This window comes from Falco biarmicus, chromosome 3 (assembly GCF_023638135.1).
Source record: "Falco biarmicus isolate bFalBia1 chromosome 3, bFalBia1.pri, whole genome shotgun sequence".
NCBI lineage: Eukaryota > Metazoa > Chordata > Aves > Falconiformes > Falconidae > Falco > Falco biarmicus.
Window position 1 is genome coordinate 72,794,744 of NC_079290.1, and position 22,186 is coordinate 72,816,929.

The 22,186-nt window shown below is 41.3% G+C and overlaps 1 protein-coding gene across 1 annotated transcript in view; it reads right to left on the reverse strand.

Annotated features, from left to right (window-relative positions):
- Positions 1 to 212: 212 nt before the first annotated feature.
- Positions 213 to 22,186, reverse strand: part of GALNT12 (polypeptide N-acetylgalactosaminyltransferase 12) — a 48,527-nt gene continuing 26,553 nt past the window's right edge. Inside the window, exons 6-10 of the mRNA XM_056332619.1 lie at positions 20,893 to 21,069; positions 18,142 to 18,273; positions 10,047 to 10,160; positions 3,450 to 3,605; positions 213 to 761 (exon numbers count right to left, since the gene is read on the reverse strand). Coding sequence (XP_056188594.1) covers positions 624 to 761; positions 3,450 to 3,605; positions 10,047 to 10,160; positions 18,142 to 18,273; positions 20,893 to 21,069 — 717 coding nt within the window. The 3' untranslated portion in view covers positions 213 to 623. The remainder of the gene's footprint in view (positions 762 to 3,449; positions 3,606 to 10,046; positions 10,161 to 18,141; positions 18,274 to 20,892; positions 21,070 to 22,186) is intronic.

Below are 22,186 nucleotides of genomic sequence, written 5' to 3' on the forward strand. Positions count from 1 at the left end.
AAATTGTCACAACATTTAACGTATAGCATTGTCAAGCATGTGCAATCCATATGCATCTAGATTGTTATTTGTGCAAAAACATGCAGACCTACTCTGCCTTCACGTGCAAATCCACAGCCTTCAGTGAGGGTTTTGTGGTAGTCAGTTATGGGAGAATCTGGCCGACATTTACCTTCTTTGTATTTAAGACAAGAATTATTAACTACTATCCGTTAAAAGGTCCAACTGCAGAATGTTTTAATAGAAAAATAAACATTTTAAGTTATTGGCAGATAGCATTAGTGCAATTACTTTGACCGCCTTACTTTCATACAGCAGATTAAAATAATATATTGTCACTTGTGAAAAGAACCTAAGACACTTCAGAAGCAGTTATGTAGCTGCCAAACAAAGAGAAGAGGATCAGATTCTGTGGAATGATATAACCACCACACTGCACTTTACGTAGCTCTCAATGCTTAGTGCCTTTTAATGCTCCAGAAAACGAAACCCAAGGCTTGTAAACTAATTGCAGTTCTTTCCATACAAAAATATATCACTTATGTGATTTTCAAAAGGCTGACTAACTGCTGGCTAGAAAGAGCACATTTTCGTATTCAGCTATATCCTAGAAGACATCTGGATCAACTTCTTTCTTTGAAGAACCATTTTTGGTAGTCCGAATTGGTACACGGTCGTAACAATGGTGCTGGGTTACCACTGTAAGCATTTGACTCAGCTTGTACGCACTTCTGGGTTTGTAGATGAAACAAGGTACCATCCTGCAAAACACAGAAATAATTTTTGCTTTTCAGTTCTTAAAAATTACAGGCATATCACTGTGTTTTAAAAGTAACAGAAGACATTCGTAACAAATAAATATCACACATACCCTTCTCATGGGGCCATGCAGTGAAGTCAAAATGCCCAACTTGAGGATGTCTGAAATTCTGTCAGAAGATCCTGCTTTTAAACCTACACTAACAGTGCTTCAGAGTGATTGGTGTTTTGACATCTAAGCCTGTAAATGATGTGCCAACCTCACTCACTTTCATTGCATTTTGTTACTGCACCAGAACATGGGCAGAGAAAACCAAAGCCAAGTACATGCATTACCCAAATTCACCAACGTATTGCACATCTTACAAGTAAAACGTAAATGTTGTTAGTTAAGTGTAGTTATTGAATACATTTTTAGGGAAAAAAATTCCCCTTTCTTCACAGGGTATATTTTTAGCGGAAAAGGCAAAAATATCTAAGCATGCCCTGGTGCCTGCAGATGTGTGTGGAGTTAGCTTGCTGGCTGGAGGGCAGCACAGCTGCCTCTGAGGTGTAGGGTCTGACAGGCCTCCACAGTCAAATTTCCCAAAGAACACATTTTGAGGCCTCAGGGTCTCCTACTACAGGAGTCTCCAAGAACATTTCATCTCCAGTTCCTGTCCCTCGCTCCAATTTGGGAGTGCTGTCAACTGGGATAGCGACCTGCAAAAAGGCGGCATAGCCAGCTGTGGAGAACTGCCCTGCTCCAGAACCATTCCTCTGGCCCAGGTGACATTCCCACCTGTAACCATTTCCAAAGCCTCCAGCAGCTTCAAAAGAAAAATGCCAACACCCTGTCTCAGAGCATAACCCTGACCCCTTTGCGAGCCTGCTCCTCCTGCTGTGTGGAGCGCTGCGCTAACTGTGCCTCGAGCTGCAGCCACTGATACCCAGCAGCTTGCCCATGGGCTTGCTCATGGGCTTAGCTCCTGAATTACTTTCTTGTTTCCATTGTGATAATTCAAATTTTTGAGTGAAGTAATCAATATCTGCCTCACTGATTTTTGACTCAGTGCCCGTAAGAACTTAATTCCTGCCAGGCTGCTGGGAAGGCTGTTCAAATCTTTGATTATGATATATCCATAAGGACAGCTTTTCCAGTGTCTGACACTTTTCTGCACAAAGCAAGAGAAATGTGGTACTGACACCTCACCCATCGCTTGCCTTGAAAGGTGGGGACCAGTGATTTTGATTTAATACAACAGAAGAAGGGGAACTGGAGCAGAGCAGTATGTTCAAATCACCCACAGGCACAAAGTGATCACAAGAAAGAAAGAAGATTTAAAATAATTCCTAAGGTATCAGATGCTAAAAGCTAATGATTAGGAATGCAGTGGAAATTTATGTATTCCAAACTTGTGCTTTCTTAATTATTTCCTGAAGTGACTGAGGGTCATTCAATATATGTCATCTTAGGGATTAATGCATATAACTTTGAAAAATTTTGTTAAAAGTCAGCATTAAAAATGAAACATCATTTATAAAGTCAGTTTTTTAAATATTTTGTTTTACTTAGTAAATACCACTGCGAGCTTCAGTCTGGACTAGATCTAGTGAACGGACAGTTGTTTTCATATTTTTCTTTAGAATTTACTCTGCCACCTATCACTGATGGTAGTATCTAAGCATGAAATTTGTCAGCCACGGAGCCTGTAGAGTTTAGATGCATTATGCAGACACATTATGTAAATAAACCATTTTGATATATTATATGACCTTTTCCTTTAGCTAAATAATAACACTCCAGAACCTAAACAAGGCCATCATTTTTCATCCGATATTTTTTTCTCTCTGGCATCCAGGAACTCCTTCAGAGATTAAAAACTAGTAAACGCAGTCTTCTAAGATCACGTTATGTTTATTAAATATACTCCATATTTCTCAGTATTCCTCTCCTTTGGGAGTAGGCATTAAGGCTGAAGAAGAGAGGTACAGATTTGCCGACTGCCCACAGCCAGTAAGATGTGTCCTGTTGGGGCAGGAGTAGGGTGGAAGGTATTTTTTGACAGTGCATCAAATTACACAACTGCACATTACACTGCAGAAAAGCTCAGGGAGCACTTCTGCTGCGCACAGGGAGGGTCATGAGAGATGGGTTTTGCAAAGCAGCAGCAGCAGCTGCTCAAAAGCAGGGAAGAGTGTAAAGTAATGGTGGTATGTGAAGTATCAGAGAGATATGGTGGTACAACACTGGGAAATAAAAGAAGTCAATGAAAGGAGAGCAGAAGCAGACCATAGCCATGAGACTGGCTGGGGAAGGCATATATGAAGGCACATCAGTTCTCAGGAGAAGACAGTAGGGTGAGATGTGAGAGAGAACCAAGCAGCCCACAGAAAGTGCTAGATGGGGACAGGGCAAAGACAGACCTCTGCCAATCTTCCCAACTCCTCTGAAATTAAGGAGGGCACTTTCCTTCCTCTTGTCTTTCCGTACTTTGACTGGCATACTCTTCACCTGTGCACTGCTGCTACCCTGGTTCTGTGTTCAGATATTAAAAGCCAAGATAACATATTTCTCCCAGAGATCTATTCAATGTAGCCTACACGATGTGCCAGCAGTAAGATAAAAAGAAAAAAAAAACCACCCTCAACAATTCTCCTTCCATCCACTCCCCAAAATACCAAACCCAAAACCAAGCAGACACACTTACCTCTCTCAAAACAAATTTCTGATTTTCAGGAATACTGTGGACATTTTCTTGACACAAGTACATTGTCAAGTAGTCTGTCCCTGAATCGACTGCTGCACAGACTTCTGGCTGTCGAGTGTTGTAACGTATTTCATTATGGGATGTGTACTCGAAAAACTACAAATCCAAGAGAAGAAACAAAGGACAACAGTCACTTCATATGTACACAGGAAAGTACTTAGAGGACACACTAAGATAATTAAGTTCACAACATATTGAAGTTGCTGTTGTGGAGAGAAATTCTTCCAGAAGTATTCCAGGAGCCTTAACTTCTGCCGTTTGCTCAGCGTTTTACAGAAAATCAATCTCATCACAGCACTGCTTTACTCTAGTAGCACTTAAAATGTATGAAGTGCTGAATAAATGCCCTGGAAAATAGACATTCCAGCATTAAAGAACTTAAAAAAATCTGACTATAAAATTCTACTTTCACATTCTAGATCACCCTTAAAAATAGGATGGAAAACAGTTTATAGTCTGACATCATGCCTTCTTAATTCAGTTGTCACAAAACAATGTTAGTTTTAATTAAAGAGTAGCTCTCTGCATAGTTTCAAGTGCAGTTTTTGTCAAGGTTCATTTCCAGTTACAAAGTATTCAAGATGCATGGTGATGAACATTTTATAATATAACATTTTAAGACATTATTTGAGGCAAATCAGCTACAGCTGCCTTTAAACATTAACAGAACTTTAATAAAGACAATTTACTAGCTTTGCTTGTTGTACAGTATTCTACAGAGGTGTTCTGAGCATGCTCTAAAACATCTTGGCTTCTGTAGCAATTATGGTTGAAGACTTCCTTAAAATTTGTATATTTATCATGGACATTTGCCAAATTTTGGACTTCATTAAAGAGCAGCAGAGCCTGAAAGTTGTTTGTATTTAGCACACTTGTAAATAATTTAGATTACTATAGTGCATGGATGTGTGTTTAGATCCAATTCAGATTATTCTCAGTAGAGCAGAGGAAGGTTTTTATACACATCAGAAAATTGCTTGTTACCAATAGTATAGCTGCATTAGTGGAAACCAATACAAGGATGAGGGACAGAAGTTTTGTTTCACCCCTGGAGAAAGAGACTGTAAGGTTTTATGAAGGGAGCTGTACCAATTCAGAAGTGTTGTATATACTTGAACTTGCCACAAAACCACCCTTAACGACCATCAAGGCTAATTACCCTTGAAAGGTAAACTGGAAGCAGAGTTTTAATGTAAACAGGACCATGTGATTACAAAGTCTGTAGTCACCCATTTCCAGGTTGTAAGAGCCCTGATCTAGACTACACTGATAGCAGTTGATTCATGAAATCTGCCTCTCCTTTTATCACACTCAGGAATTTCTCTGCCGAGGTGGTCACTGCAGCTGTACACAGACCAGTGCTTCCCCCTGTAGTGCTTCATGGCTATATTTTTTTTTTGCCCCACCAGTGATGCAAGTGACTGACACCCCCCCCCCCCCCAACAATTAACCTGTTTGCCACCATTCATTAGTGGTAAGCCCCAAAGGGAAGTGAGAGTATTGCTGGGGCCTGCTCCTATGACGCAGGCTGTGCTACCTTTATGCCATTTGCTTTATGCCAGAAATGTCTCATCATCATCAGTTGTGATAATATTGCCCATTTATTAAAATATTATTATTAACTCTTAACAGACAGAGGCTGTTCCCTGGCCTTCAGGCTTTAGTTCCCAGGTTCAGCACCTGGCTGGCACACGGAACGCCGGCTGCTTTGGGCACCACAGTGAGCTATAAGGGCACTCATTTTAAGCCTATGACTCGTCAATAAAGAAAAAACTTCACTCCTACTCGTTTGTGTCTGGGTGGACACATTTTTACAGCTGCCACTTTTACAAGACCACACTTAGAGCCTTGGTCATTAATGGATTCATTAGATATAACAACTCTTTTTAGCCACGTATTCAGTATCAGTTAAAGCCTGCAAGCTGCTGATTGTACTAGGTGCACCAAGAGTAGATGGAACAGCTACCTAGATCAGAGTGCTCCTTACTACTGTCATCTTTCCCAAATGGCCTCTCAAGGACTTGCACCAGATTTTGGAGAAGAGCAAACAAAATGGTTGACTTCTGGATAACATTAAGGATTGGGGTTATACTATTAGCAACCAAGCATTCCTGCCTCCTTGCCCAATGAACATTACACAGTTCTTTACCCTATACTGCTTCAAATGGAATAAATACCTCAGACTTTGGGCTTTTTCAAGCTCCAGTAATACACAAGATAAATCTTTTCCACCTCAAAAGGTGAAGTGTTTTTTAGGGCTCTTTCCTTGCCCAGTGGGTTCTGTGGGCAAAAAGGAAGCATTTTCAAACTGATCCACGCACTCTCATCCCTCTCTGTGACTGACCATTGTTATTCTGCACACAGAAGGAAGTCTGCACTTGACAGGCAGAAGCAGCAGAGAGGTTACCTGGTCTGATACCCCTTTCGCAGAAAACCCAGGAGCTTTGCTAAGCTCTTTGTTTGCCTCTCCATATTTTATTCAAATTATCAGATGCAAATGGGAATACTGGGGGGGTACTGTCAAAGCCGGCTGTTGAGTGGTTTCCCGTCCTCTTACCACATCGGGTTGGCTCCCTGCCACCATGCGCTTGGTGTGCGTCCCAGCCACACCAAGAAGGGCAAGGGGCTGTATTCGTACTGAATTTTAAAGCCTTTCATTCTTGTCTGCTGGGGCAGGCACTTCCACAAAACATCAGCAGCCTGTGGCGCAAGCACCAAGTAGCCAGTGCTTTGATTTTCTGCCTCTCTTCCATACACACTGAGCTCCTTCTTTCACCACAGCTGTATCCTCACCTTCTTGTTATAATGAACACACTAATTTTAAACAACCCACAGATACCTTTCTTACTGGTTACACAAAAGCAACTCAAAGGGTCTAAAGCGAACCCTCTTACTTAGGTCATGGATTCAAGGAAAAAATAGCAACAAATTACCAGGGACCTTAGTTTCACGAGACCGGTTTTACTTACTCGGACATAAATGGAAGCAGGTGCTGGACTTCATAAATAATCAAGAGCACAGAACTCTCCTCTTGGCACAGTGCACACAGATATTCAGAGGTCACTTTAAGTGGAGAATTGCTTCCAGTGAAAAGAGCTTTTGCAGTTGTCCCCTTCATAAACAGACACCTGCCACTAGCATATCATGCCGAAGGATAGGTGCACTGGAGTGTGAGGCACATATGGCCGACCAAGTTAATCTTCATTAATGTTAAATCCTTTTTTTTTTTTTAGAATAACTTTATTCACCACAGTACAGCTCAGTAAACTTCATTCCTTTATACCATGAGACAGTGTGAATGTCCAGCAGGGAGTACTATGTGAGGAAGAAAATGTTCAGTGGTAGAAAAAACTGCAACTAGAGGAAGGGATGAGAAGGAGAAGATTTGAGGATTAAAAATGAGAGCTACCCAGGAAAGAAGAAAAGCATGTGCAAAGGAGCAAAATGTGACCTAGTGTGGGTAAGAACTGGTGGGAGGAATAAGCGAGGGAAGAGACAGAGCAAGGCATTAGAGAAAGACTGGGAGCCAGCCAGCATAGAAAATAAAGTGTTAAACAGCATGGAGGGAGGAAACTGGACCCGTCTGTGACATGTGGTGCAGGGCAGGGGACTGGAGCAAAGCTTTGTAATGAGGGTTTGCTGCTAAAGCTGTATATAGGTAATGAGCGGAGTGATGAGAGCCCACTGGAGGAGAGCTGGCAGAAGAATTTGGGATTAGGATGGCAGATTCCCTTCCAAGGGCAAAACAGCAGTTAAGGGCTGCCTGTTGTCAGCAAATATGTGTGAAACTGTGGTGAATTGCCTTGCTCTCCTTAGCACTGATACAGCTAGAGGATGACCAACCTTGTCACCATCAGTTCCATCAGCTGGCAGCAGTGGATGTACATGTGGGAGATCTGACTGTTTCGGTCCTGCCACTGTCATCTGCCGACTGGGCTAAGGAATGCACACCGCCAGGAGCAGCCTGTTACCTTTTAAGAACTACTGTCAACAGGGCAGGGGGGCGGGAATGAAATTGAGAGAAATGTCCTGCTGGTAGGTTTCATGGCTATTTGTGAGCCACAAAAAGGAGGTGCAAGTTCAGCAGTCCTGACTTCCATTTCCCATGTCACTTGTGCTTCTACATCTTGTCTTATTTTAGCCTCCCTCTGTTCCCCCACCCACAGTTCTCCCTGCTGTTCACTTCTCTTGCAACTAGTACCTGTCATTCCTACTGGTGCCCACTTGCCAGCTGCTCTCTCCACTCCCACATTCAGTCCCCCTGCCCCTTTCCACTAAAGAGGTGTCCAGCGATACTGCGCGTCACAATCCCTCCCTGCAGCTCCTAACTAACCCTTCCCCTGTCACACATGCCCTGCTGCCCTACCTCTGTCCAAGAATTCTGCTCCCTGTCACCTTGGCCCCCTCTCCTTGGCTCCTGTCAGCCCTCCCATGCCTTTTTGCCCATTTCACTAACAGTGTTTTGCCCATTTCCAGTGCTTGGCCTTCCCTCCTCAGGCTCTGCAACACTCTTGTGTCATCTCGTATTTTCTCCGATCCGTTTATCCCGCAGCCAGGTGGTTTCTCCGTTCTCCTTCCTCCCGCTGCCCCAGATGCCAGCAGAGGGAGCACGAACCGCGCAGCTCCGAGCGCCGCTGCCCCCAGCCCGGTGCCCGCTGCCGCCGGGACCCACCATCAGCAGAGGCACAAGGGCATGAATATCCCGTGATGTGGTATCTTTGCAGTCAATTCAGTTAGTCTCTTAGTGCTAGCTAAACAAAGGATAATGCCATCTCATGATAATTCATCTCTGAGTTGTATTTCTCTTTTGCTTTCAGCTTTTATCCTATCTCTTTTATTTTTTCTTGCTGGAAGGGATAAAATTTAAATAAACGTTTTGCTCAGAGAAATACAAAAAGATTCAACCCCTCTCCTCACTGTAATCTGTCATACAAGGGAAAAAAATATCTATAAATACCTTTTTTGTGTAAGCATGCAATCCTATGCATGAAATACTTCTTAATCTACAAATGCAATCAACTCTTCTTCATCAGGAAGTGGCTTAACTAGGTTATCTGATTAACTTATCTTCAGTGTAAGTGTATAGAAGTATGCTTAACTTGGGTGTGGAGCTGAACTGAGGGAGTCAAATGGGTGGCTGTGGTGTGGCTTAATATGCTTGACATACATCTGTCAGCACTGAGATCCTTTGGCTTTCATGATCCAAGATTCTCCTCCTGCCCCAAACCTTCCCCCCACCCCCCACTCCCCACTCCCCGCCCCAGCATCATGGCCTCTGGGACAGAAACACCAGGAAAGTTAAGACATAAACGAGCCAGAAACTAATACATACTACTAAACAATAGTTCTAATAGTTAAGGCAATAAACTTGCTATCAGAAACAAATCCACTTCTTTTTAAGATACGAAGCACAGTGCTCAGGTGGTTGTTTTCCTTTTTTCATTTAAAATGCAATTCATATTATAAGCTTTCTCCTCAACACAGACTTGTTTTTTACTCCCTGAGTTTTTACACCTTTTTAAAGCAGGGTTCAGAAAGATAATGCTTATCTGCCACATCTCTGATTCTCTTCCAAACCTGTTTTTCCTTTCCTGTCTGAATGTTTGGATTAATTTAAAAAATCCCAAACAAACAGTCAAGCCACCCAAACTGTCACAGGGCTATGGACTTACTCTCAACGAGACCCTACCTATTCTTCCACCCCTCCCCACTAGGAGCATGCCATATAGTCTAATCTGGGTTAGAAAACAAAAATCAGGCTAGATAGGTAAGTATATGTTACATGCTACCCATCAAGCACTAAGCCTCAGTTCTAGGTGGCCACTCAAAACCATGTGAAACAGCCACTGTAGTTTGCCACACAGCGCCCCACAACACTTTTACCACAGCATTATGCAGAGAGCTTTACGGGTATCATACCTAACCCCTGCTGCACATAGTTTTGATCAGTATGGAGAGGAGACACCAGCAAGCATTTTCAGCTTCAGAAGTTAAATCAAGACAGCAAGAATCAAAGTGTTAGAATGGATCCCTGCTTTCCAGGGTTCTGGAGCCCACGCCCAGGAGGCATTTCTGTACAGTGGAGTACAGGAGAAACTGTACTCCAAAATGCCATCTAAAACCTCTTGTGCAGTTAGACAAGCACCAAAAGGAAGAGGTATCATGAAAGACACATGAAGAACTAGGTGAGGTTTGCAATTCTATTAAGGGCTTTGAAGACATGGACAAAAAGCTCAAAGATGTGCTGGTCTGCCCAAACTAGACTATAAGCACTATAGCTGCTAATGAGCTCTGTGGAAAGGTGTACTTAGGGTATGCATGAGTTCCCTGGTCTGGGTAGACACATCATCAGAACGAAGGAAGTCTGACCTTAAGATACATCAAAATTAAAAGCATTCAGTGCAAGATTCAACATTAGACCTAAGGTCAACTCACTGTGGCAACATACTCTCTCAGCCCTACTGCAATGCTTTTACTGTACTTTTTTAGATTACAACCATCGTGTTAGTCAAAATGAAAATAAAACATGAATCTTACCTGATTTTGTCCCATGCCATGACATGGGTACAGTATGATCCTGTGTCCAGTTACTTGATGTTCATTTGTAGGGTTATAATCAAAACAAAAGTTTGCCATTCCTCTATTCTTCAGCTAATCAAAACAAAAGAATGTTTAAAGTATTAAACTAAAGTAAGGAAGATATTCTGTAGTCACTTTACACCCATGCTGCTGGGCTGTGAGGTTTGTATCTCAGAGCTTGTACATACTAACCAAAATGGAATAGATCAAATGGAACCAATGGCAACATCTCTGACTAACGGGAAATAAAACTGTTGGGATCGTCTTGACTTTGGGTGTTGAAGCAGCCAGACACGATGACTTCCCCCAGGAATGACACCATGTTCTAGTGTATTTTCACATGAAGCAGGCAGGAACTATGAAAAGCTGTGCTGAAACTCAACAAGCCAGTAACTCATGCAGAACAGCTCCCACCCCCCCAGGATCTACTTGTTCAATTTTCTTATGAAAAGACTCAGTTTGTCAGATGGGAGACGTTAGAAATATTTGTTCTCAAAAGGACTCCAGTACTCTCCTGAGGTTGAACAAGCAGACAGATTTTAAGACCAGATATCATGAAAGTGGGTAAGATGTAACTTTGGAAAGAGACATTAAAGTGTGATATAAAACGTTCTTTACTATTGTTGCTGATCTCTGACACAACAAGTGTGTAACTTTTAGATTAAATTTGAAAATATTGTGACCTGGTTTTAAAAACATCAGGCTAATTAGCAAGGATTTGTCCTTAACAGAAGGCAAAAGTAACTGAAAATAGGTTAAACAATGCTATAATAATTACTGACTCCTAGTATTAGCCATTTAACAATATTAAAAATTACAGAGTGAAACAGGTTCTGTAAACACAGATTTGAGCTGAATGACCGTGTTACTGAGTATAATTGTATCACAGACAAAAAGAGTAAGCAGAGTAAATCTCAGAAGAGTTAGCTCAGCAAGGTGTAATTTCACCCCTCTTCCCTAGTCGTGATAAATGTATCCTCAATTCTTAACTTGGAGAATGAATGTGCACAAAGGGATTGCAGAAGGCTAAAACCAACCAAACACGACAAACCCTGCAGGACCCTAACCCACCACAGAACAAACCACACAAGTTGGAAAATTAAATACCGGTGTTCTATATACAATTTGCTTTCCCAATGTCTACTTTTATTGCTACCCGATGTCTTCTTTCCACTGCCTTGCGCACGCTCCCACTGACCGACAGCCAAGCTCTCAGAACCTTGCATGCCTGGGCTGCCCGCCCAAGGCAACAGCGATGCCTTGGGCAGGAGGATGGAGAAGACGACCGAGCCGCCAGCCTGGGGCCCCTTGCAGGGCTGCCGGGGGCTGTGAGGCTCTCCTGTCAGAGCCAAACGTATAAACAGATTACTGAAACCCTATCTTTACAGGCTTTGCCTCTTCATTCCTCTCTGAACATGTTTCCACTATGCATTTGGTGTAATTTTTCAGTACAGGATAAACTAACATCTGAATTCGGCGTATGGTAAAATTCATCCTTAGTTTTAGTGCTCAAGTTTACCAGAAAACCCCTGGGAACCCTTTCTACAGAAAGCGCTGCTTGTTTTATGGGAACACACTAGACCATTGCACCCCTCCTCAAACTGTCAAAAGAAGTCTTTTTTTTTTTTTTTTTTTTTTAACTTTATAGCACTAGGCAAGAATTACACTTAGAAAAACAGGAAATAAAAGTGTCTTCTACAGATGATTTTTAACACTACCATGGAACTACATAAACCAAACAATAAGCTTCTCATATTTCTACATGCTACATCAAGAAACGTCAACTTAAAGTCATAACCACTTAAGAACAGTAATTGTATCTCTAAAAACATACATTGGTTTTGGTGGTTGTCAGCGGCTGTCCTCAGGCTCAGAGGGTCTCTCATTCATACGTTCAGTAACGTACGACTTTGCCTGACTGTCTACTGGCCCCAAGGGAAGATAAACACAGCAAAGCCCTTATCTGTGGTGCCCTTCCAGACAACCCAACGTCTTCGCTGCCGCTCCAAGCATGCATTCTTCACTGTCAGCCCCCAGCATGTGCTTGAGCACATGGCCTGGAATTTTAAATAGCCTATTTTTAAATGCTATGCACCACCACCAACAGAACTATGGTAACTCTCTGATGCGTGCTACTCAATGCCCAAATACAGACAACAAAATCTGTGTAGAAGATTACCAAGCTAAGCTTCATTTCAGGTGGCTTAAAAGCGAGCCTGTACTCCCAGGATGCTACCACATGTATTCTCTTATTTTTCTCTCTCATGCAGAAATGCTTGTGATACGTGCAGACATATGCCTAAACACACACGGTCTGTATTTCAACCTGGTTCTTTTAGTTTCTTTTATCAGACATCAGTAGATGCTAGACATTAGTAGATGCTCTTTTATACCCACACTTCATCAGGAAGCCTAATAGGTATTCAAGACCTGCTTTGCGGGAATAGTGCATACTCTAAGCTGTTAAATGACCTGATCTGAAATGACAAAGATTTGGAAATAATCACATTTGAAAATCTGATTGCAGAATCATTTACGGTAAAGAGAAAAAAAAAATATCTGCCCTCCGTTCCAAGGTACAAAAAAGTATGAGAAAATATGTGAAAATAATGCTCTTGTTAAATGAGAATACACAGTTCAAGTTCCTTTTACGTGCTACAGCTCTATCAAAACAGCAATCATCCATTCATTTCTGAAGCTATCTTTGTTCCCACATCTACCATAAACAAGTCATGCAATAAGAACAAAATTTTCTCTGTGACTTACCTTGATTCTCTTGCAGAATGCTGCATTAGAGAAACAGAAGCAAGAAAAAATGTTGATCACCTTGCCATTAAAACACATCGTTCAGTCAGTTCTAAGAAATTCTGCCCATGCAGGATTACTGGCTGCTTCTTTGCCTCCTATTGAAATGCTGCGGTTGTACTCTACAATTCCATTTAGTTACCACTCTGTTTGGAGGCTGGGACAGGTAGTAAACAGCAACTACTGAGACATTCACCTCAGACCTCTATCCCTTACTGCTTGGAGAAATTTAAATCTGTTGTTTCCTGACATCTGGACACTTGCATATAACAACACAATACAGATGGCATTCTGCAAATCATTATTAGGTTTTGGGTTTTTTTTAAATAAAATCCATTTCATATAACTGTAAGCAAATCATCAACAACAGATTTTTGACATTAAAACTTCATTACATTAGTTGATAAATACGGGCAGTGGAGTACAGCCAATCTTCCTCTTCATCCACAAAATAGATCAGAATCCTCTTTACTCTGCCTCAGTGGCACTGGTGCTGATGCATTGTGGTACTGTGGGACACAGTTATGAATTTTCAGCAAGCCAACAGCTTCATGGTACTGACCAGGTATAATTTTTTACCTCAAAAGTAATCTGAGCAGTCAAAAGGAATGATTTTACTGAGTGTATGCTATTTTCGTATCACCCTTTTTGGAAAAAAAATAAATATCCTCTGATTTCTGTTATCTTCTTAAGCTATCGTGGTTTAACCCCAGCTGGCAACTAAGTACCATGCATCCACTTGCTTACTCCCCCGCACTCCCAGAGGGATGGGGAGGGGATCTGCGAGAAAGGTAAGACTCGTGGGTTGAGACAAGAACAATTAAATAATTAAAATAAAATAATAACAACAACAATTATAACGAGAAGGAGAGAGACAGGGACAGAGGCATAAAATCCAAAAGGGAAAAAAAAAAACCAAGTGACGCACAATACAACTGCTCACCACCCACTGACTGATGCCCAGCCAGTCCCAGAGCAGTGATCAACAGTCCTGGGTAATTCTCCCCTGTTGATATACCCAGCATGTCATTCTATGGTATGGAATACCCCTTTGGATAGTTTGGGTCAGCTGTCCTGGCTGTGTCCCCTCCCAATTTCTGATGCCCCTCCAGGCTTCTCCCTGGCAGGGCCTGGGAAATTGAGAAGTCCTTAACTTAGTATAAACACTACTTAGTAACAACTAAAAACATCCATGTGTTATCAACATTTTTCTCATACTAAATCCAACACACAGCACTGCACCAGCTACTGAGAAGAAGATTAACTCTGCCCCAGCTGAGTAAGTGCAACGCTAAAATGGGTATACGATGCTGATGACTAAGATCCTTAGAAGGAATCAATTATGAGATACTGCTGTTGGAATTCAGTTGTTCACCCTAGCAAGTCCAGATCTCCCTGGGAGGCTCATGAACATACAAGCACATCTCAAGCCATGGTGTGTTTGTTCACTTGTATCAAACACTTGAATTTCTCCTGCTTCCTTTAAAAAAAAAGTCTCTCAAGACTTTTTCAGAGGCTGTACAGCCAACAGAGTGGTGCATATTTTCCTGTGTTCGGCATCAGATCACCAGGTCTAGTCAGCTATAATCTTGGGTACCAATTCAACTCAAGTGGCAGCTCTACAAATTGTGTTACAATGCAGTTTTAGAGGTATACCCTAGAGGCGGCTGTTTTGGAGCCTGATACCTCTGACAACTTGTAACACCAGACATGCAATAGCCTTTTTGATGGCATATCTTAAGCCACGTAGCTAAGATCTCTGCTTCTCTAAGCCTCTCTCTATACATCATGTGTTATTTAGGTAATTTACAAAATGTTCTCTTTCATGTCAAAGCTATACAAAATTACTCATAGTTTTAAAGGCTTAAAATCTTTCTTCTCGAGTTTGTTTGGGTTTTTTAAGGTTATATCTGGTCTAAATTAAAAAGAAAATTATGTCTATGCATTCGGAAATTCATTGAGGATGAGATGGTCTCAGGGCAAAATGCGGAAGGAAGCTGCCAATAGAAAAATTCAAGTTTTCGATCTTCCAACTAATTCAGTCAGTCACAGATGCCTTTAAGGATAGGTGGTGAAACGAGCCATTGGCTAGATCGTCACAACAGACATGTATCAGCTTAGTTGCTTCACATTCAGCTGGAAGAAAGATCAGCTACAAACTGTTTGAAAAGAACAAAGAAAAACTTCTTGTATCAAAACACAATATGGTCTCACTGCCAAGTGATCAAACATAGAAAAGGAGAGAGAAAATCCTGACTTTTGTGTCAACACTGTCTTTTAAAAGCAATTTGGATGCCAAGTTCAAAGCCAAATTCACTGACTGACCATAATCTTTATCCGCAGATATGCACCCTGAACGCCAGCAATACCTACTACACCTTTGAGGGGAAAGGAACCCTGACTACCCCTGTGCTTTGCAGCCATGCATTTCCATAGTCACCACTAACATGACAAGATCACAGGGCTGCCCAGTTCCTCTGTCTTCACCCAGCTGCACAATGCAGCAATGTCACGGTACTAATACTGAACACACAAGATGGCTCAAAGTTCCTCCTAAAGGTGCCCACACCGTCCCTTCCAAGGGCAGCTAAGATTTTTCAGCAGACGTAGTCTGGGGTATCTAGGTGGGCAGTCTGCACAGACCTGGGGTTCAAGTCCCTTTAAGATTTCACACTTCTGCTGCAGAAGTACAGTATACACTTTGCCGGTAAGTGCATGCTCAAGGAAGGCCAAACCAGATGCTATGCCACAAAAAGACAGACATTAGTACTCTACACAAGAGCCTAAAAGGGATTATCATTGGCCTTTCCGGAAATGCTGACGTATTATTATTTTAACCCACTAAATGCCTACCAGCTTCGCTCCCTCCCACCCCCCAAATAAATTACTAAAGCCAAAAGGGTTAGTTCGTGTCCCACACAAAGTTCCAAAGCTGCATGTAGCCCAAGGACAAGAAAGAAGTTATTTCCCTCATCTCTATGCCTCAGGCAGTTTATAAGAATGCAACCATAGCTCAAGCAAAAATATTCAAAATTCAGTATACTTAAATAAAGTTTTAGGCCGCTAACTTTTTAGACAGCCAAGCTTAGTATAGATATTTTTATCTACATAGCAAGAGAAAAAAAAATTAGCACGTGTGTCTATTTGTCAGTGCATGGCACTGAAGGCTGCTCAATTCTTGCATTTATTTCAATAACATATGGCTGACCTATGGGTAATCTTAGAAAGATTTTCAACTTCAGCGTAAAGATTTTCAAGGGAGGCAGAAATCCCCATATTCCTTTGCATCTCTTTGAACAATTAAATAGCCTCACACTAAACCGAGCTGTTAGCAAAGCCAACACTTTTAAACACAGTATTTTTGTGAACCAGAAAAGCACTACACAGCTAAGGCAAGAGTAAAGAACACGATCAATGATTCATTGAAGTTAGCAGATGGGACTCAATATCCACAAATCAGTCGAATCAGTAGGTGTCATTTTTGCACTGTCACTTTCTCAGAGTATAACTGTACTTTAATCACATTTTAAATTCCTCCTGCCAAAAAAAGGTGCATTCTTATGCCTACGAGTAGATGACAACCTTTAAGAATTGTTTTTAGAGAAATACATAGAGCACACCTAAATAACACCATAGATCCCTCAAGCAGCTCTGAACAAGAAGTATTTCTAGGTATTGTCAACACCTTTCCTAAGGATGACACGTGCAGTTACACTATGAAAGAAACTGCACAAATCCCTTCTCCTCCCCAGGAGGCTGAAGCACCATCACTGCCACCAGTCCAGGCTTTCTTTTGGAGGGCGAAGGATGGAGGTGGAGGGGATGATAAGGTTACTGAAATGCTCCTAGAAGGTAAGTCTGGTAACATCTTACTGCTTCAACTGTCTCTGACCTTGTCAGTTAGCAATCCAGCACAAAACAACAAAAAAAACCCCAACAAACCAAAGCTGTACTGGGGTATGTTCAAGGTACTGGGTAATGGTGGTTGTTACCTTTCATGCCGGTGATCACAGAGAGACGCCAGCTCAGGTGCAAGCTCCAAGATAACTGGAGGAGGGTGACTACTCTCTCAGAGGCTCCCAAGGGCTTTGCTGCCAACTGATGCACTCCCTATGGGAGCTCTTACAGCTCCCCCCAGGAAATACAGTTCCCCATGGGAGACTGCAGCATCTCCACATCAGGATCTTTCCATTCAGCGGGTAACAAAGCTGTTAGGGAAGACTGTGGGGAGACTCGGTTCCTGTACGTTTTGTATGCCCACAGGGATCAGGACTTTTTCCTCCAGTGAAGGCAATTCTACAGAGACTGATTAACTGAATCACAGATGGCAGCAAGACAAGACTGTTGTGATACAGGCTCGATGCAAAGCAGCTGTGTGGGAATGCAGCTCAGCTAGATCTGCAGAGTGATCGAGTTACCAGCAAAAGTACTTCTAAGTTGCATTGTACTGGTAATCAGGAAGGTATTTCATACATCGTTGCCTGGCAAAAAGGTGCAGTCTGGTCTTCCTAGTAAGATAGGCAGCAGGTATTTGCTGATTTTTCAGAGGAAGCAGGTATTTGCTGCATCATCTCCGCCTTCGTCCTTTCCAAATGAGACTACAGTAATGTGATATACATGGAGCTATAGTTTATATTTATTTGTAAGCTGCAATTAGCATAGAAAGTTGTTGACTCTTAAAAAAAGGAGAAGAGGATTCTGATACTGAACGAACAAAAATTGCTTGTGAACCTGTGCTGCTCTAAATGGACCTCCAGATTAAAAATTAACAGGTTGGTTTTGACATACAGAATCCTGTGTGATCTGGGAGCACACAACACCAGCTCTCTCTCCCATCATCACAGCATCATAGTTTTCATCAGATAAAATGTGGAAAGACATGCTTCAAAGCACACACTATTTGCAAGTCGACGACTAAAAACTAAAGCACTTTGGTGTTCTCTTTTTTTGCTATGCAACATTTCAAGAAATAAAAAAGTCATCCTTTGCTGCCTTTAACACTCCCAAGATGTCACTTGGAAGGTGTAATTCACAGCAGCTTTGCCTGTTCTCCTACCCTCTCACAGAACTCCTTCATAAACAGCATCCCCTAGAATAAAGAGTCTAATAGAAAGCACATTTTAAAGGCTACCAATTCTAACTGAATTCTACCAAAATCCCAGCATGATTTTGGCAGAAAAACACCTTCATACTGAGTCAGTGGGAAAGCTCAGAACCTCACGGACGCCCCTCCTCAGCAGCCACGTACCATTCCAAAGAAGCCTGGTCTGTCCTCAGGTACATGAAGCTCTGGGTACACGTTCTCCAAGAACCATTTGAAGTCCTTACATTTCAGCTTCTCCCGAAGGAGTCTCCTTTCTGTCACATCTCCATATGGTTCCTGAAAGGAAAAAAAAAAGAAAAAAAAAATTAAAAAAACCCCAACCAGAACAGATGCTCTCTTCTAAATTATCTATATACATTATTAGGAACCGTATGCTTAAGTGAGGAGTAGGACTTCCAGCCAGGAAAATCCCCATGTTTGGGTGCTGGATTTGATTTCATTATCCTGACGTTTGTTAGATGTTGACAAAAAAGAACTGGAACGGTGCACGTAAAACTTCTAAATATGCTAGAAGACAGTTCATCTGAGAAAACTCCCCGAATTTGCAAGTAAGGAAGCCCTTGAACACAGATTGCTGGGAACTGAGGTGTATTGGAAAATAAAACTTCCTTTAGCTGGATAATTGAAAAACTCAAAAGCAGTGAATGAATCTTAAGAATTTTAAATTAATCTACCGTCTATTTGCAAATTACCTGTACAGACAGTTTTACACTTAACTGATGAAATTCATAAAATCTGCTAATGTTTCCTTTGAAATTCATAGTTTCAGGGGGTGGGGAATATGAAATATTAAAATTCCAGAGAAAAGCTTTCATTGCAGACTTCCCTGTCTATAGATCGGAGCAGAGTTCACATCTTTTTATGTCTGTCTTCAAAAATCTATCTTTATATTGACTAGGGACTTCAGTCACGCATGAGATACCACTTGCAGCCCCCAGATTTTTGCAGGTTACTTGACACACTCTTTCATCAAACCACAAATATATTTGCATTTCTCAAAGCTGTGGAAATATCACTGAAAACACAAAGAGGATGTAAAATAGAGACAGAGGTGCCTGCTTGAATAAACAAACAGCATGACATATTAGCTCTGAGGTCCGAACATTAATCTTGAAGTGAAACTCCACAGAACCAAATACTGCATCAATCATTTTTCCATTATGCTACGGAACTGAATATTTGGGTTAGATGAAGTAAAAGTGTCTGAACTCAAATGCTGCAACAAGTGGTGTACAGAGTGCTATGGAAACCACAGCGCACTGGTGGCAGCTTTGATACATACAGAAAAATGGCGTGTCTCAGCTTACATCCACTGTGTTACAATAAGCCAATGTGCAAAACTTCCCATACTAACACACATATATCCTTTCAGGTTAAAGTCCTGTCATTATAGATATCAGCTGCCCAGAACTTTACAAGAAAAATTGTCAGCATTTATTGCTGTTTTCTCTTTGCACATGACAAACAGAATCAGCATGGCGTTGCCTGTGAGCTCCTGCCTTCGGACACACAAAACCTGTATTTCTCTGAAAGTCAGACTAATAATAAAACCTAAACGGATTTTATGATGTTAAAGTAAAACAATTATTACAAATGCATGGACTATAATAATCCAATTACCCAATTTAATCCAAAGGAACACGAGATGGAAACTAACTAAATTCAGCTTCCCCTGTGCCCTCCAGAGTATCTTTTAAAAGCCTAATGGTTTCCAGAGCACTTTTTCCCCCAGCATGTCTATGGGGGTAGGCCACTCAAAGGTGTGGGGAGCTCCCTGTCCCCCTGCCCGGTCCCCAAGCTCTGGTCCAGCACCGCCAGAGGTAGGTGCTCAGCAGCCCACTTCTCCCCATGCACAAAATCAGAAAGCCACTTGCAAAACTTCCCGTGCAGAGAGAAGTGCCTGGGGAGACTGCGCACTCCCAGAAACAAGCACCAGCAGAGATTTCTTTCTTTTAGGCCTGAATTTTGGGCTTCGTGCCAGAGGTACATTTAAGTCATTTCTAGACACTGTGAGGATTTTTCAGTATTATTGTCTTTCAGCCTACAGGCCCCTCACAATAAATATATCCAAGCTGTGAAATTGCACACTGCTTTGCTGTTTTAACCTACTCAGTTTTCACAGTATTTATCTCCTGAAAAATCTGGCAAACAAATTATCTTGTATTTTCTTTCTCATGGAAAATAAAAGTATTAACATTAAAAAAAACCCCAAACAACAAAACCCAGAATTGATACTTCAAACATCTTACTAGCAACATTTTCATCTGAGTTCCTAGGACTGATTTTAATTAATTTAATCTTTGCAATATTGATTTTCTACATTTTTTTTTTTAATCAAACATTGTGCGGCACTAAATCAGACAGAAAAATTGATTTTGTCTTACATCAGTCCGAAGTTTTACTATTATCACAAGACAGGTAATTTTGATAAAGATTATTACCATGCTGTTCACTGAAGTATCTACTGACCATTGAAACTTGTTGATTAGCATTCATTAATTGTGTTTTGTTCTGTAATTCTTTATTGATAGAATCCTGCATCAGCTGTTCCATAGAAGTGCACATTTTTGGCTGAACAGCTCCTCTTTACTTGGGTTACCTTGCTTAACTTTATTCCTTCATTTATTCACTCCTTTGTTTAATACTGACACAGATTTGGCTGCCTTCTAGTCTTAAAAAAAATCTGATTTTTATAATTAAATTATTTTAAAACACCCATAAATTAAAAAAAATACAATTAACTAGATATACACATTTATTCTATATTTGAGAAAAACTTTCAGAAGAAATAAGCAAACATAAAAAGCAATTAATGTTAACTATTAGCTTAATTAGTAGTTATTTCATTTAACTCAAATTCTACTGAAATTCCAAGAACAATGGACTTGAACTCACCAGGCGAGCATGTGGATTTCGGTGGTAATAAAGTTCTTTGTACTCATCCATCCACACTTCAGCTGCACGCACGCTGTTTGCCAAAGCTTTGGACCGTGAGTACGGAGCTTGTTTGGGGAAAACATGACCTACATGGGAGCAAGGGTGGATCTCAAGACTTCCTCCACACTGCCATATCTGAGCAAAGAATTGACATTGTGCATCATTAATTGCAATCTTTGCAAGCAGAAGGATATAATCATAATAAGACTTTGTAAATTTAGTATCTTCTCAAGAATATCACACCATACTACAAGCAACAGAATAATTTTGTGTCTCATTTGATGAATAAGCTGGATAAAATGACATCCTTGTGAACACAGAGCAAATCACTGGGACTAACAAAGAGATAACGCTATCTGTGGTTTTATCTGGTGTGCAATTATCCCTTTCTTAGCTTTACTTTCTCTGAAGGCATGATAAGAAGCGGTCCACAATATTTCTGCAAGTCTCACTGTGGTCTACAATTAAAGGTATACAGGCACCACTGAAAAAAAAGGGAGAGAGAGGCATGTTCCTTGTCTGCCTTAACCATGCGACTAGTCACCTTGGAAAGAAACCGATGACCAACAACTGATTGCTTACCAGAAATCTTTGCCCATATTCTACTGGAAAGTTGACAAAACTTTCATTGTTTTGTCATATCACTGGAGAATGATACCAAAGATGTGTTCCCATTTCTACGTTCACCATTTCAGAAGACAGGCACAGGTGCTGGGTTGTAAAATAAAATTAACGTTTTTCATTGGAAAACTGACCTGAAAACCCAGACCCAAGGCATGAAAAGAAAAAGCGAAGTATTTTTCTGACTCGTGGTGGTCCAACCAACATTAGTGAAACAAGCTCCTCTATCTAAAGCAATATTCCTACTCGCTGTCAAGGGAAGTACTTGAACCCAAGCATGGAATTAGCAGAAGTCACTCTGCCCTTGTGCTCATCCTTGTGTCTTGGGCTCCCCAGGTCAGGAAACGTATGGCCCTCCAAATAAAGACCACAAATGACCACCAAGTGGATACATCAGCCTCAGCACTCTGCATATTTTTGAAATTAGACTCTTTTCCTTTGAAAATCATGGACTTTTGGCATGATCCATTCTGATCTCAGGTTTGAGGTAATGAAAGGAAAGCACAGACAGGCACTTCCTATTTAATACCGTGTGCGACCACAATGTGGCAGACACCCCGTTCCTGAAGGGTGCTTCAAACAAGGGTTGTGCAGTTCAGTCAGATGGGAGGCAAGGTAGGACACGTTGCTG